Raw genomic sequence first — 16,312 nt, forward strand, 5'->3', positions numbered from 1 at the left:
AGGTGTTGAAAAAAATTAACGTTTCAGGGCCAGATGGCCAGTAATGTCGATGAGAGTCATATTGAATGTGATTGTAGAGGAAGAATTATGAAACTTCGGATTTCACTGAAAGTTCGATAACATTTTTCATTATGGAGATGAGAGTTCGTAATAATTTTTCATTTCCAGTGAAAGAATATTCAATGCTTAATTATGATTTTTTTGTAATTAATGGAACATCTAAGAAAATATTTATAGGATTTTTTCTGAATTCTAGTAATTGCCAGGGAAAAATCGGACTTTAAATGATTTTTTTCTGCAATTATGACTTATCAATAATCGATTTAAAAGTGTCTCAACAGTATTTAAAATCGTTGGCTTAATTTTATTGAATATCATCCTAAAATTAACGACTCAGTATTATAAGCAATGAATGACTCAATTATTTATCTTCCGAGAAATGTTCAACAAGAGATTTCTATTTGAATTATTGCCAAGTCTTACGAGTGTCTCCCGAGTGAAAATAGTGGAGGACCCGCATAACGCGTTATGCAAGCGTTAGAATGGGTTTCCACAATGTTGACAGTCAGAAGAGCGCCATGGTTGTCAATGTCGATAGAATTACATGTGTTATTATCAGCGAAAATATCCGCGAGTAACGTCGTGTGAATAGAAATACTGGTCTTTGCTCGATGATTACATAGTTCACGTTCAAATGAGCTTTCTAGCTGCAAATATCGAGATCATCGATGCAAATATTTCCGGATTGAAAGTTACGGGGGTGACCAAGTAGTGTCTCTTCGCCAGATCGCAAATCTGCTGCTTTGTCTTTTGGCAAATGTGCTATCACGAATTTTACATCTCTATTTATATTCACTTATTTGCGCTACATCGCAAATGTCATCCATTAAAATGTCAGCCATTTAAATAGTCCTGAGAGTCCCAGACACCAGAGCACCAGGAACTACTGCTACATCAACGGTATTGACTCAGCACACAATTGATTAAATAATTCAAGAGGCTCATTAACTATTAAATTGCATAAAGAGGCTCATTTTTCATTAGGATAACTATTAAGGTAAATTTTCTAATAAAATGTTATATTTCCTTCATGTGAATTATTTATTTGTGAGATCAGGCTCTTTATTCACTTTTGTCATACTCGAAGGATGTTAATTGCAATATTTACTCAAACTGTTTAATAACTTTGTCAATCCACTGTCTATAGCTGTAAACGCGTGTGAAAACATCGGGCAATCCTCCAGCACAAGGCGCTACGTAAGACTCGATACCAATGAGAACATTATCAACAATCAATGGAGCGCCATTATCTTCATGACAAAAGTCGCCAAGATCTTCGTCATGGACGCAGATATGTTTTTCCGTAATATCGCGAGACTTAACGCACTTATCATTCCGTATGATTGGCAGAGAGACACTCTGAAGATGGTTGTTGACAGACAGATCCGTTTTCTGGAAGCATTTCAGACATTTAATTTGTAAGGTTGAAAACCAAATCAGAACTTATAAGAGAGAAATCTCACCACAGTAAACCATCCGACGATTTCTCCTAATTTGTCATAATCATCGTATCCATCAGCAGGAAGATCAATGGAACGAACTGTGTGGTTGAACTCGATATCCCCGGCGACACGAACTAGTGCGATGTTGTCGTTGTAGGGCTTGTCGTAATCTTCATGGAGCACTGCGAAAACAATATCGATAGTTTGGCCCTTGTTGGTCACCTCCTCGGTACCGACAGCTGCGAAGACATAGCCGAGGTCACGGCTGCAATACAGAAATTAAGGGATGCAGACCGTCATGTGACGACTTTTTCACTTGTAATCTTTTTTAACAAATAAACAAAATCTAATTGGGGACCCGTGATCAGAGGTCTTGCAGTAGCTAATGAATTGCCTGATGACTAGTATATTTAATATGGCGTTAACATAAATCAAATATGAACGATTATCATTTTTTTGTATTGAAAAAAAAATTTTTTAAGTAGAAGCTTTGTGTAAAAATAATAATAAATTCCCTCATAATCCTGTTTATCCTTCTCTGGAGGGAACACCAACCCCTCTTCCTCTCCATCGATAGATTTAACAGGTGTTCTTATTATAAAAAAAATCGCTCAATATTAAAAATTTATGTCACCCAATGGGAAGGAGAGTATGGATTGCGTAATTCATGACCTTTCGAATATTATTATTTGTGCTACTGACCCTTCGAAACATGATGCCGCAGAAAGAATCCAGTTTTTGTTGATAATTACCCCACTGCAGATGTGAACGTACTCGTCCTGGGGGTCAGGATGGACCCATTCGCGGAAAGAGACCTGATAGGGATGGGTGTTCTTCACAGCATTATCTCTATTGACACTGGCACCTGAAAGAATTAGAAACAGATCGAGGGATGGATTAATTTACACTGAGAATAAATTTATTCAAATTTCAGGAAGCTGCCACTCATGTGCAGAAACCCGTCACTAATTTTTTTAGTAATTTAGAGGAGATTATAGAAGTCGGGGCTTTTAAATGAAAACTAGTGATTCTGATCAAACTGACCGCTGACGACAATAACAAGGGCGCTCAAAAATATCCCAAAGCCAATCATGGCTGCTGACATTTTAATACGGTTCGCAAAAAACTTGTCCTTTTATAGTACAGTGACCTGGATTATTTTGATAACTGATCAATAACACTTATAATTTGGAATTGATAACGGAGCGCTCAGAGCAATAATTCGTTGATTACCCGGACTTATCGGATGATGATCGATATTCGTCATTAAAACGTGTTATTGATCAAGATAATTCTGTTTCAGTCAACACTGGAAAACCGATTTTTTTCCAGTGAGAAGTTCTTGAATGATGTAACATGAGAATATAATTTCGAACGTCGCAGCATCATTTGCTTCTCACTCTTGAAGAACCTGTCAGTTTAGAAGAAAATTTGCAAATAAATTAGCAGAAAAATTATTGTACAGCACTCAGCAAACATTTACTGGTCATCTAAATTAAAGATGTAACTTATCTGTCTATTTTTTGATATTTTTCAGCAAGAGATAAATGCTTAGTTTTAAATAGACCACACTCAATCATCCAATCACAAAAAATTCGATGCTGAATTTTACACAACCACAAATATGCAGTCAAATGGAAAATGGACATGGAGGCTTTATTCATTGTCTCGACGGGTCTATGTATTTCACTTCCGTAAAGAGATCTAACGGCAGGAAACTTCATGACAATGACACAATTTCCGCACTTTCTTTGAACTAAGCTAGTGGCGATGACGTCAAAAAATTTAGGTCTCACGTAATCGGTTCTGTGTCCACTGAAAGTGGAAAAAAATGTCCCCAACAGCTTGGGTCTATCGTCAAGGTTGTGTCGTTCAAAGTCATTAGGTCAGATTTTAAAAAGCCCTTTATATATTCAAAACATGTATACAAATGTAAATTTACATACAATGTATGTAAATATTGGATATTCCGTTAGAACATAATATTCATACATAGATGGGCAATAAAAGAGCAGCTTTTCATATCTTAATAATACCACTCCTCATTCAAATGAAATCAAGGAGTCTGAGGCAGAGGAATCGATCATATCGATTGATCAAAGAAAATCCATCAAATTTTAATCAATGTAAACGCAGATTCAAAATTTATGATGAGTTGTTTTTTTATTATCAATATTTCCTCACTACTGCAATTACATTACATAGAACAATGAGAAATGTACAAATCCAGATCGAATTAAGTCAGTCCTATTTTGTAGATTCAATCAATCAGGTAATATAAGTGCGTATTTATCCTGAACTTCTTTAATCCAGTCGACATACTTTGACACTCTGGTGAAGACATCAGGGTATCCAACGGCGCACGGTCTCACGAAAGAAGCGATACCTATTTGAACTCCATCAGCAACTAGAGCACTACCAGAATCCCCCTGAGAGCAAAATCCGATGAATTACGACGTAATTTAATATCGCAGCATAAATAGTATTCATAATATGAATGCCATGACGGCAGATTCATAAATTTCTTGATAAGGGAAAAGACTCACGAAACACATTCCTTCATCCGCCCTATTGAAGGTGCAGGTATGTCTTTCTGTGATGCCACCGAAATAGAGATTGCAGAAGTCGTTGGAGATGATTTTCAATGATATTTCTTGGAGGGCATTGGAGGAAGTTCCTGCAATCTGTAAATCGAAAAATACCTGAGTCCAATATCATTTGAAAAAACCGCACAGAAATATTTATTTCACAATGGCAATCGACGTAAAAAAATTTCTGTCTGTCGAAGACAACTGAGGAATCGTTATAAGAATCATAGAAAGATTTTAGAAAATCTCTCTGATGATCCCAAGAAATTATTGACAAATTTTCAGACGACGATTTTTGTCTGGAGACATCTCCGGAAAAGAATTTGTTAAGAATATTTTCCAAAGACTCTTCACGTTTCGTTTTTTTTTTTGTTTAAATCAGTCATCAACGAACCATTTTTCGTCCCCATCCAGCGAAGACAGCTGAGGAACTCGATATCTTACTGCTCCTCGAGGGTAATTTAACCGGTTGCACATGCTTGTTAAATTCAATGCTTCCCTTAATGCGCACCAGTGCAATGTCATCATGAAGAAAATTATTATAATCTGGGTGGGTGATTTTAAACCAAACCTTATAGCTTTCACCAGCATCAGACAGATAATTAGTTCCAGCAACGGCGTATGCAATACTCAAATTTCTGAAATGAAAAAAAGAATGTGAAAAGTAATTTATCCAATCACATGAATTACTCTGCACACTTACCCCTGTACGCAGTGAGCAGCAGTCAGGATCCAATGTTTATCAAGAATTGCACCACCACAAAAATGAAAATCTGGCCGTCCTGAAGGGTATCGTCGGCGCAGAGATACCATATAAGGATACTTATGGTCCGGAGCGTCTAATCCACCGATTACTCGTGCAGACAAACTTGCACCTATGGAGGGAATTTGCGTGTAATTAAATTAGAGAAAATTTACATTTGAAAAAAATTTGATAGAACTTTGAACAATTATTTAAAATACTCGTTGATATAATGCGAGGATTAATTACTATTTGGCATGGTTTAATAAAATTAACCCGGTTAATCGAAAAAACCAATGTCTTACGGTCGAAAAATTGAATGAAGTAGAAATTTAAATGAATTGTATTGTCAGATTTTCCCATGCAAAATATAGAAGTCTTTCAGGAGTAAAAATGATCTAATGAAAAAGATATATGATACACATACCCTCAACCAACGCCAACCAACCCACAAGAAGGCTCAACACAATCATTGCTTGAGGTGGAACTGAGAATTATGCTGTAATGAGCAGATGATCAAATCAAGTGACAATGATGAGTTCTTATACTACCCATCATATCAACTCTATCTATTCTTGGCGAGATTAGTAGACAAAATATTGTGAAAATGATTGAAATATATGATACACTCGGTCCATAATGACACCATTTTATCATTTAGTTGCTGATTAAAGATAAAAATTGGTGCCTTTATCACCTGATGCTGATTATTAGTGCGTGACAATACTGATGTTCATTTTCGTAACAGCCGTGGCATCATCGGTTTTTCCAACGTCGATTGCTTTGATATCGGGATATCCACTTGATCTTCCTGAAGCTTGTTCAAATAAAAATCCCATTTCGCTAATTGTACAGAAAAAAAAAACTTCCGAATGAAATATTTTGCAAAAAATTCATTCAAGTTCACGTTCTTTTGATATGTTTAATGAAATCGAATTGCATATTCGAGCCCATAGCGAAATTATGACCTTTCTGTCTCTAAACAAAGTCCTTCTCTTCAATTATCGACGATTATCGAAAAATTTCGATGATATATTTCCCCCTCAAGCAAATAAATAATCCAATAATAAATAATTAATCAATTTATTCACACTCATTGTTCCACTGATCATTCAAAAATAAAGGAAACTTCGAGATTCCATGTTCCTGCACTTTTATTAGTTCTCCTAAGTCAATTCATTTCAGCGAGCACACACAGTCGTTGCATTTTTCTCCTGAACCTCTTCGATCCAATCTGTGTAAGCCCAGACCTTGGTAAAGACATCAGGGTAACCGATGGCGCAGTATCTTGTTGAGTAAGACGTGATACCCACCTGCTCACCATTGACTGTTAGAGGGCCCCCAGAGTCTCCCTGAAGAATCAAAAGTTAGAATATCCCACGAAAAAAATTAGAATTCATTATCTTCATAAGGACACCTACCTGACAGGTTCCATGGCCATGGTCATTCAACGTGCAGACGTGCTCTTCTGTAATCTCCCGACGCATTTTCTTACAATTCTCAAAGGAAATGATTTTCAATTTTATCTCCTGGAGTTCATTGGGAATTGCTCCACGATTCTAGATGAAGTAATCGAGTTTTTGTAAGAAATTATACTCACAGGAGAGGATTAATTAAACATCCATTACAAATTTACTAAATACAAAAGTGGTAAAGGATAAGAGCCTCTCACCCCCCCCCCTCCCCCGCCCCAGAGATGTTTACTATACAGTGATGTTTTCAGAGAATTTTAATTGATTGAATTTCCTCATGATTGCCACCCCTTACGCTTTTCCACTTCAGTACTGATTCAATGGAATGGTCAGTGATATAGGTATACTTCTGTTCGGCCCCATCCAGCGAAATTAGCAAGAACAGAGAAGTCCGTGATATCCTCTTGAGGTAATGGAATCGGTACCACGAAGCTGTTGAATAGGATGGGTTTCTCCATACGGAGTAGTGCGATATCTTCGTAGTGCCAGTCCTCGTAATCCGGATGAACGATGCAGCAGGAGATTTTGTAGCTCTCACCTCCCTCGGTCAAGTAGTTGGTACCAGCGACAACAATAGCTTGTGACAAATCCTGTCTGCACGATCGACATGATAAGTTCAAAGTAATCGAGGTGAGGATAATATGAATTGTTGAGGACGATTTTTTCCAAAAATTTCCGAAATTTTAGGTAAAAATTTGACCTCCAGGGAGGGGGGGGGGTAATGAGGGACGAAGGTTCGTTTTATCACAAAAATTAGCCTCTCAAGTCTAATTTCTCCAACAAAACTTGACCTAAAAAATGATTGATTGTCATTTCGTCCCACGTTGCGCCCTCTAGAGATTTAATTTTTATGCAAAATTTATTTCCGTGTATTAATGGGAAAGTGTTAATCAGACGGTACAGCCTTAGTAAGAACTTTGAAGCAAAGAGAGTATTTATTTATTAAAAGAAGCTCATATTGGATTTAATAAAATTTAATAGCTAAAAGTTGGAAGTTTCAATTCACGAGTATGGTCTTACCACGCATGGATTTATCTACTACTATGACTTAACAGCTCCTGTGGACGGGTAACACGAATTCAAATACAGAAATGCATGGATTTGTCCTCATGACTCAAGTCCTATATCACTATATTCTCCTCTATTCATCCGTCTCAAGTCATTATCAAACATGGTATCTCAATACTTACTTATCAACACAGTGAGCAGCAGTTAGAATCCACTTTTCATGGATAATTGAACCGCTGCAGAAGTGCTGAGGGGGATTTCCAGTTCGGAGAGACACTTGATATGGATATTTATGATCTGGCGATGTATTACCTCCTACTACGGTAGTTGTATCATCGCCTGTCAATCGAAATTTCCCATTTTAGCGAGCGCTAATTATCGTATTGATTATCCACGCTGTTCGAACTATTTGGCTGAAATTTACGGCGTACTTATTCCTCACTTTAATAATTTCGCAATTCCCCTTCAATTTTGAATTCCGAATTCGGTGTTGGGAAATTCATATTTTAATGGAATTAATCCAGATCTATTTTGATTCCGAATGCATCCGTTTGGAATAAAGAATTTGGATATTATCGAATTCAAAGAAAGTTTAATGAATTTACAAATTACTCAGCAGTAGAAAAATCAGAATATCGAATTGTTCTCAATGTTGTACCCAATTAGTATAAATTAAGGAATTCAAAATTAAATCAAATTTATTTACCTGAATTTTTTTGATTTTCATTTCTGAGTTTTCCGTTAAAGGAACAGCTTTAACGGAACACAGCTCAAAATATCACTGTTGTTAGTTAATGAAAATTTCGAAGAGGTGCACCAAAAATTTCAGCCAAATATTACACCCAGTGCATACGAATCTATCCACGAAATGCCATTTTTTTCTAACTGCAATACAACTATTAATATTTTCAATCATGCTATCACTCTGGCGGAAAATGTTGGATGACGCCAATGATTTTCTCCACAGATGATTCACAATACCGTTCACAAATGCCACGTAGCGCATAAGAAACACTCCTAATAGAATCATGGTTGTCCATCAACTACAACCCAAACTACCACTGTCAATAGGAAATATTTCTTACAGTCGCTAACACACGTTAAAATACAATTAATCACATTATGCTGGTTTCCTCATATGAAAATATATTGCTAGAATTACACAGGAGTGAAACTCCTTCGATTATAATAGTTATCACTTACCTCTTCTTCACGTTGATGTGGAACTTGTTGTCATGATGATTCTGTTGTGAAGCTCATAAAGCCATAAAACATACATCTACGAAGCCAATCTGCAATTCATTCCAGTTCATCCATCGCATTGTTTTTCCCGTGAGGGACCTTGATGCGAAGGTGGAATCCGTCGGATTCGTGTCCATGATAATAGGACGTGCTGAAAACATTGTGGTACAAGTGCAGCGATGCGTGAATATTTTTTAAACAAGAATAAATTCACTTAAACACAATTTATGGTTTATAAAACTTTTTTTCCAGATTTTTTTTCCCCTGAATTTTCTCCCACCCCACCCCCCTCCCACGCAGTGATTCATAAGCCAGGAAGGACGTGAGTCGTCGAGAATCGCTCACCGCAGGTTTTTTCGAGATAACTCTAACACGATTTCATTAATAACTTCTCTCATTACCCACTTAACGAAGAGTATTTATTTAATACGTTATCTTGATTGGTTTAAGATGTTATCTTTTAGTTTATGCATGACTTTGGGATGATATAATATTCGTTTTTATGTAAGAAGAAATCAACCGGATGACAATCATTACGGAATTCATCTCAATTTTTCTGTTTTTAAATAGATTAATTGAACAAAATTGACTCAATTGGACTTTTGGAAGAATTCAATTATAAAATGGGCAAACGGAGATGATTAATTTAATGTCCTAATGATAAACGGAATTTTTATTAATTGCCAATTCCATTGCAGCTAATTAAATGGAGGATAAAAGTCTGCTGTAGCTCCAGCAATGGCGGTCATTATGTAATGTTTTAATTACATCTTCATGCCATAGGAAAACTGTAGGATCAAGTCCAAAGGAACCAATGTTCTTGAGGAATGGGTCTAGTCGACTAATTTTTTAAAATCTATTTAGCTATTCATTCCGACTGATTCCTAAGAATTCTTACCGTCACTGATATCCAAGTGTTACAGTCTAGTTTCGCATACTTAATTATAAATATTCCGCGTTCGAGGTCGTCGCTCTATTTTCCCACGGTATGAACAACACCTGCACCTTGGAGAAGGCCACCATGTTCTACTAGTTGATGTTCTTAATATCCCAGTGGACGTGCTGTTGGAATAGCGTTATCTCATTCGACACCTCCAACGCTATCACCGGCAATGGAGTGACGTATGGTAGCAGACGGTGGTTCGTGAGGGAAATTTCTGCGATAAATATGGGGTTCCTTGGGTTATAAATCGATTGCAATAGTCGGGCTAACGAATCAATCCAATCGTCCAGCCATTACCGATCATCACCATTAGACTATTTATGTCACTAGACCCGGTGTTTTCTGACCCAATAACATAAAACAGTCCAGACACCGACAAAAAAATTCATTTGAAGAAGAAGATTATAATCCTCGCCTTGAGCCCAGATTATAAAGCAACATTCGTCAGATGATACTTTCATCCTCTGATTACATAATAAACTATCATTAAATTTCAATTATTCAATTGTGTGCTTCTTGTCTTCAAAAAGTCTAGATAAAACAACTCCGGTAATTCCCGGGCTCACGCTCATTGTAACATCGACTAGGCTCTCAAATATCTTCAAGAAAACAAATACTTAAAAACAATAGTTAAAAACAGACTGTATGAAAGTAAAATCGTTCAACAAATTATTCTAAAAACACGACAACTCCCCCCCACCTGACTGGAGGCCCCTAATTACATCCCCATGACCATTGTTCCATTCCAACACCACGATTGTCTACTATATTAGCTGAAAAATCTCCATTTAACTTTTCTTCATCAGTGGTCTTGAACCCAGCTGGGAATTTGATGGGACACGATGTGTTGCCACTCGTGGGACCGTCACTCGTTATCTTTCACCGTTATTAGCATTGTCTCCGTTCCCTCCACATCGGTCTAACTCTCTCTGTCACGTGTTGTCACCACCGTCAAGTGCTACCAGCCCCAAGGGATCCGCAATGTCCGGTATCGCCGAAGAATCGTCCCCATCATTGGCCAGACTAAACAATCGAAATAAAAAAATTGAATAGGAAAAAAATAGGGGAAATGATGGTGAGGTTGCATGTAAGAACTAGCCTCTGGAGTTACGCAAACTCGTGTCAGTTTGCGCCATTACATACGTAAGAAATATACGTAAATTGTTGAGCTGAGGACGTCAAGGTCTTCGGATACTACCGGCCGGTGCAGTCACGTACCTAACCTACTGCGGCGTTCCAGATCATCGTGAGAGCCAGCCCGTCCTCGAGGTGGGCGCGCCTTGTTCTGTCCTTTTTTCTAACATACGAGACTTTGTCACTCAGGTCCCCTCCTTTTTTCATCAGCCTCCTCCCGAGAATTATCAATGTTTGTTGATTTGTTAATAAGGGGATCGGCTGCATTACGATTTCTCACATCATACTGCCATAAATGCTGCAGTCTTATGAATCATGTGAGAACGGTCAAGGGCAGGTGTAGCTGGTGGTTACTTGATTGATTGAGATGATATTATTAGAGATTTACGAAGAAGGTGGTCCCTTGGTTCCTCTGATATTGATAGTACCGACGGATTTTTTGCATAGGAAGTGGAAGATTTATGGAACGTTCCAGATCTTCATACATCGCAAATAGTTGGACAGGATTGGGTAGGAAGGGAACCTGAATTAATCTCTACATAATTTTGGTATTCGGGGAAAATATTTGGGTGAACATTTTTCTAGACTTCCAAAATGTACACGACTGGGTATTGGAGAATTCTCGTGATTGATAACTCGTAATTTAAGGAAAGAACACACGGGAACTGGCGATTTCTGTTTGATGATTCAGGAAGTAGAATAAAAAATGGTTCAATCCCTCACCCGCTCCCTATAAATCGTTACAATTAGTCTCATCGAAACCCACAGAATACAAATTACCGAATGATTCATCTGATGACTGCGAGATTGAACGAAAGATCTTGTAATGCATCACTTCCGGCATAATTAAATCCACGTAATCCCCAGAGTCTCTCACCACCAGAGCACTGAAAAAAAAAAACAAATTGTTGTAAATATGATTCCCCCATAATTCTCCAATTGTCCACCTCCCCTTCCTCCCTTTACCGCGAACCACCTAGACTCGGAACAATGGTTCCTCTGAGGTATCGTTGACGGGGGGGATGACTTGTGCGACACAGAAGACGTGAGAAAAACTAGCCATAGTGTTGCAATTGACCTCCTCCCTACTTCTGTCATATTCTCCCTCTTTTCATTTTCACTTATTCTATTCTCTTTTCCTATTTTGTTTTTTTTTTCTACTGTGTCGCGCACGCCTGATCCACCACCACTCTTTATTCACCTCTTATGTACTCCTCCTCCCCATCGTTTGTGTTTCTTCGCGGGCAATAGTATTACTTTAGTAGTCATAGTTTTGCCTCCCCCTCTTTGGCAACCGTGGATGACCTCTTGTGTCGCTCGAACTACCTCGCACGCAGATAAATGTATAGGTGCGAGCCCATGTCACTCTTAGTAACGTTACCAACTGAAGAGCTGTCCAGTACTCCAGCTATTGTTCAAGGATATTTTTCGGTGGTCATTGTGAATACTTCTGTGATCCTCGTTATTAAGTTATCGGCAATAAAATTCGGGTGTATGGAGGTGTGAGGTGGTAGTTCGCAGATTTTTTTTTTACATTATTCGGACGATATGGAGGTGCTACAACGACCGGTACGCGTCGTCGTTTTGGGACAGAGTACTTGGATATGTGTAAGTTTCATGAGATAATGAAGGGCTGAAATTCATTACTTCTATTTCTTCCGATTGATGGATTAATTTCTAAAAACACGAATCATGAAGAGACAAGTACTTATTGAAATTAGATTGGAAGATAGATCAGACGAGTTTTGATAGAAATATGAAAAATTTTGGAATGAAAATTAATGGGGAATTGTGTCATATTTTTTGAGACATAAATGAGAGAATATTGGTAATCGATCAATCGATTCTTGTGTTGACTTCATTAATTTGCATCCGTACAATTAGTTTGATAGGCTCTAACAAAGGATAATGGCATGTCCTTTTCTATTGATCGATTGGTGGGAATTCATTCGATAATTATAATTTTTTCGAGGTCGTCTATTGATTATTCATGATATCTTGAAGGGCTGTCAATCACCCCAAATACACCCTCAATTAATATTTCATGAACAGGGGAACGAAGTCTTTGTAAATATTTTTCTTTATTTCCTTTCAGATTCGTGGATTTATTGTCTTTATCTCACTGCTGAATCTAGTCTCCTGCCAATTAGACCTCCCTCCCCTCGGTAACGATCGTTTTAATGATAATTACAATAGCAATCAACAAGAATACGACAGAAACCAACAAGATTTCAATAGAAATCCACAAGATTATAATCGAAATCAACAGAACTTCAACAGAAATCCACAGGATTATGATAGAAATCCAGGGAATTTTGGTAGGAGACCTCTTGACGCTGATTGGCGACAGATTTTGGCTAAATTGGACTTCCAGGGAGCTGAGAGATGCAGTGCTAATGTCGCTGCTCAGTGGGAATACGAGACAAATGTCAACGAATACACCCAACTCCAAGCGGTGAGTCCAACATTTTTACCCTTTGCCCATTTCCCCAAAAGACATAAAATACTATAACGAATATTCGCGGCAGCTCTTTACATATTTTTTTAAACAATACAATTATACAAAATCTTTCCTCCGTATAAATAACACACAAATTTGCTTGAATGGTCATTTATTTAAAAATAAAGTATTTCAAACAAGTAGCCCTGGTCGATCAAACTCACCCTAAAACGCACTCGTCTGGCCTTGACCAACACGTGACAGTAATTTTCACGGCTTTTTACTTACCAAACTCGCCCACATAATGATAGGTTGATCGTTCCACATTGGTCCTGATAACACTACCAGTATACCTCATTTTCACAATATTTGATTTGCTGGCGTGGACGTTTATCAGTGAAATATCGCAACGAAAGTTTTCAATCAAGTTTGGGAGTTTCTTTATGCCGGCGCCCATTCCTTTTAATTATTTCCGGTCAATTGACGATTGAACTAAAGAACTCTCCCTAATGAAGTAATTTTATGAGCACAAACGAGAAGGAAATCATTAAGCTATTTGGTTTAAGGACAGGGTTCAAGGGAATTTATCGAATGGCTTTTCTCGAATTTTACAAATATCAACAAAATTATTTCTTAATTTTCGTGAATTATTTTCAGTTGGCTACTAAAATGAATAATAACGAGTGAATAATGGATTTGAGTTGATTTGAAGAATTTTTTGGCAAAATTATCAGCTCTTTCTTTCCAATTTTGCAATCTATTCAAAACATTTTACGTATCGCTGTCTGAATCCAGTGGTATAACGTCTATTTCCCAACTTAGTAGTGTTACTTATATTTCATCGTTCAAAAATTCATAGGTCTAAGTAACAATATCCATTTTGTCGTAAACCCACCAGCTTCGCCAATAATTAAAAAATAGTCCGTCCAAAAATCTTCAACTCATTCTCTCTTCCAATTAACTCAAAATAAATTGTCAAATTTCCCATTGAATTCAGGACATTTTTTCATACAAACGAAAGAGTCCTCGACCCGATCTCAGCATTCGCGTTCCCAATTCCCTCATGCTCACCCTCACAATTTTTTCCCCATCATCATCATCAACCGCTTAACGTGCACCTCAATACGGGAAATGTTCCCAGGTGTTGCCATTGTCTCAAATCCACAACTCACAACAGTTTAGTATTAAGACATTGCCCAACAGACAAACCCAAAGAGCTTTATCTACTCAGCACGAACATTCGTACGCGCCATCGAACCACTCACAATGCCCCATCCATGTCCCCAGGCTTTCCAGAAACTCGCGTGATTGTGATGCTAACAATTATCACCATTACCTCATGAAAAGCCCCATCATCGAATCTTTATTCATTCATGAATAAAAAATTCCGGAAATGTCATTATTCCATTCTCTTCTCTTCGCGTCAATTTCAAAAGATGAAAGAAAACATCAAAAGAAAGTGAAGCTGAAAGACTGAAAAACCTTCAATAACTGACGTAGAAACGGGACCTCACCCACATTCTCTTATCAACAGATACCGGCGCATTGTGTAACGCTCGCACTCTTCCTGTTTTGCAGTGATAAAGTTCAATAACTGCGCTTTCTCACGATGCAATACCCGAGATAAATACTAAAATTATCTTAATAATCAGTCTTCGATCAATCATGAAGCAGAAATGAACTTGAAATGCTACTCACTCCAATTACCATAACAAACTATCCATTCACTCGTTACAAACGTATTAAATTTCTGGAATGAACTGTTGGAGATAAAAAAGATGTTACAGCAGCTCTGGGAAAAAGCTCCTCGTATCTCCAATTAACGAATTAATGGTAGAGTTAAAGTGGTGGAATTACACAGATTATCTCCCATACAATATTTAATTAGTTTTATTAAAAATTTTCTTATCATCTCACGAGTTCCCTTCGAAAAAAAATATGCGCCAAAAATATTCGGTAAAATATACAGAACTCAGGTAGCTTACTAACTGCGGAAGTGACTCGGAAAATTGACGTGGCGATAGTATTATTTTTCACTGAAACATAAGATAAAAATTCCCGAATGCTCCATAAAAAATCTGTAACAGTCTAAAATTGTTCTCAACCACTTTTCCCTGCGAAATAATGGAAAAATTGCGTCACTTTCCATCTACGACCAAAATCAGTTGGAGCTCGCAAAAAAATTGTCAAAATTCGTCAGAGTAATTCTTCACACTCGACATAGAACACTGGACTTGAACAAAATAGTCACCTCTTATATGAAACAACTAGAATAATTCAGTCATGACAGTTCAGGGTAAAATATTCATTTCCGGAAGTTACGCTTGTGTAATCATACCGAATTAATATGTTGATTGCAGCTGGAGTCGCAACGACTGTACGCAGAGTTCCAGAATCACGCTTGGCATCTTCTGTCTAAATTGGATCCAACGAACCAGCGAGATCCCTTCCTCAGGCGACGTCTCAGGTACTTGTCTGTGGTGGGTCCCGCAGCCCTGCCCCCTGATCAGTTGGACAGAGTGAGTAATTAACCGCAGAAGTATTTCATATTACTATTTTCATGGAGGTTCTATCAAGGTCATCGATAAATCAGGTCACTGGCTGGAGAATGAATAACGTAACTGAGAAATACCCGATAGCTGCAGGAGTCAAGTGTTTTTGTACCGCTGGCTTTGGTGTGCATAGAGAGAAATAGTTGTGCAGCGGAGTGAAACGCATAGGAGACTGGTTTACGGAGTTTCAATTGATGGGTTCGGAATTTGTGCTCACACTTGCTCGTTTAAAAAAAAAGGCCGCGGGAATTCTCGGGAGAAATTAATCCTACATGAACAGAATATTTAATGAAACAAGTTATTCAATGAAGTTCAGACATTCAATCAAAACTTGACTGATTGAACGGAATCTTTAGTCCCACTGCGAGAAAATTGATTCTGTAATAAAAAAAATTGTTTTGTAATTTTTTAACAATTATTCCTTCACACAAAACTGTCAAACTAAATTTTTTTCAAACATCAGTTCAATTTAGAAATAATTATTGTAGTTGCAATTTTCTGGTAGCCATAATAATGGTAATTATTAAATTATTGGAAAAATTAACGGTCACAGTAAATCAAATGAAATTAAGTCTTTCCAAATTAATTACAATATCATCAGCAATTTTTTTCGTTTGCCATAACAAGTGATCTCACTCACTATTTTTATTATTTTATCTCCCTCTTACCTTGACTAGGTCAGACTCTCT

The 16,312-nt window shown here is 37.5% G+C and overlaps 4 protein-coding genes and 1 long non-coding RNA gene across 5 annotated transcripts in view; 1 reads left to right on the forward strand and 4 right to left on the reverse strand.

Moving 5' to 3' along the window:
- Positions 1-1,118: 1,118 nt before the first annotated feature.
- LOC135168648 (chymotrypsin-2-like) lies at positions 1,119-2,607 on the reverse strand. Its single transcript, XM_064133068.1, has 4 exons — positions 2,547-2,607; positions 2,205-2,367; positions 1,524-1,767; positions 1,119-1,452 (listed from the first exon to the last, which is right to left on the reverse strand). The coding sequence occupies exons 1-4, from the start codon at positions 2,605-2,607 to the stop codon at positions 1,165-1,167; spliced, it is 756 nt and encodes a 251-aa protein (XP_063989138.1). The 3' UTR covers positions 1,119-1,164.
- Positions 2,608-3,658: 1,051 nt separating this feature from the next.
- LOC135168732 (chymotrypsin-1-like) lies at positions 3,659-5,778 on the reverse strand. Its single transcript, XM_064133201.1, has 5 exons — positions 5,260-5,778; positions 4,794-4,965; positions 4,485-4,728; positions 4,049-4,186; positions 3,659-3,931 (listed from the first exon to the last, which is right to left on the reverse strand). Exons 1-5 carry the CDS (start codon positions 5,303-5,305, stop codon positions 3,767-3,769), a joined length of 765 nt encoding a protein of 254 aa, XP_063989271.1. The 5' UTR covers positions 5,306-5,778; the 3' UTR covers positions 3,659-3,766.
- Positions 5,779-5,899: 121 nt separating this feature from the next.
- Positions 5,900-8,393, reverse strand: LOC135168738 (chymotrypsin-1-like). Its single transcript, XM_064133214.1, has 5 exons — positions 8,294-8,393; positions 7,495-7,651; positions 6,652-6,898; positions 6,254-6,391; positions 5,900-6,184 (listed from the first exon to the last, which is right to left on the reverse strand). Exons 1-5 carry the CDS (start codon positions 8,340-8,342, stop codon positions 6,014-6,016), a joined length of 762 nt encoding a protein of 253 aa, XP_063989284.1. The 5' UTR covers positions 8,343-8,393; the 3' UTR covers positions 5,900-6,013.
- Positions 8,394-8,855: 462 nt separating this feature from the next.
- LOC135168741 (uncharacterized) lies at positions 8,856-15,547 on the reverse strand. The gene is made up of 3 exons (XR_010300087.1): positions 15,410-15,547; positions 10,716-11,518; positions 8,856-10,520 (listed from the first exon to the last, which is right to left on the reverse strand). It is a non-coding gene; the product is annotated as an uncharacterized LOC135168741 (long non-coding RNA).
- LOC135168701 (angiotensin-converting enzyme) overlaps positions 11,914-16,312 on the forward strand; it is a 32,786-nt gene continuing 28,387 nt past the window's right edge. The window contains exons 1-3 of the mRNA XM_064133149.1: positions 11,914-12,239; positions 12,727-13,086; positions 15,432-15,590. Coding sequence (XP_063989219.1) covers positions 12,180-12,239; positions 12,727-13,086; positions 15,432-15,590 — 579 coding nt within the window. The 5' untranslated portion in view covers positions 11,914-12,179. The remainder of the gene's footprint in view (positions 12,240-12,726; positions 13,087-15,431; positions 15,591-16,312) is intronic.

The sequence above is a fragment of the Diachasmimorpha longicaudata genome, chromosome 1 (genome assembly GCF_034640455.1).
Source record: "Diachasmimorpha longicaudata isolate KC_UGA_2023 chromosome 1, iyDiaLong2, whole genome shotgun sequence".
In the NCBI taxonomy this organism is placed as follows: domain Eukaryota; kingdom Metazoa; phylum Arthropoda; class Insecta; order Hymenoptera; family Braconidae; genus Diachasmimorpha; species Diachasmimorpha longicaudata.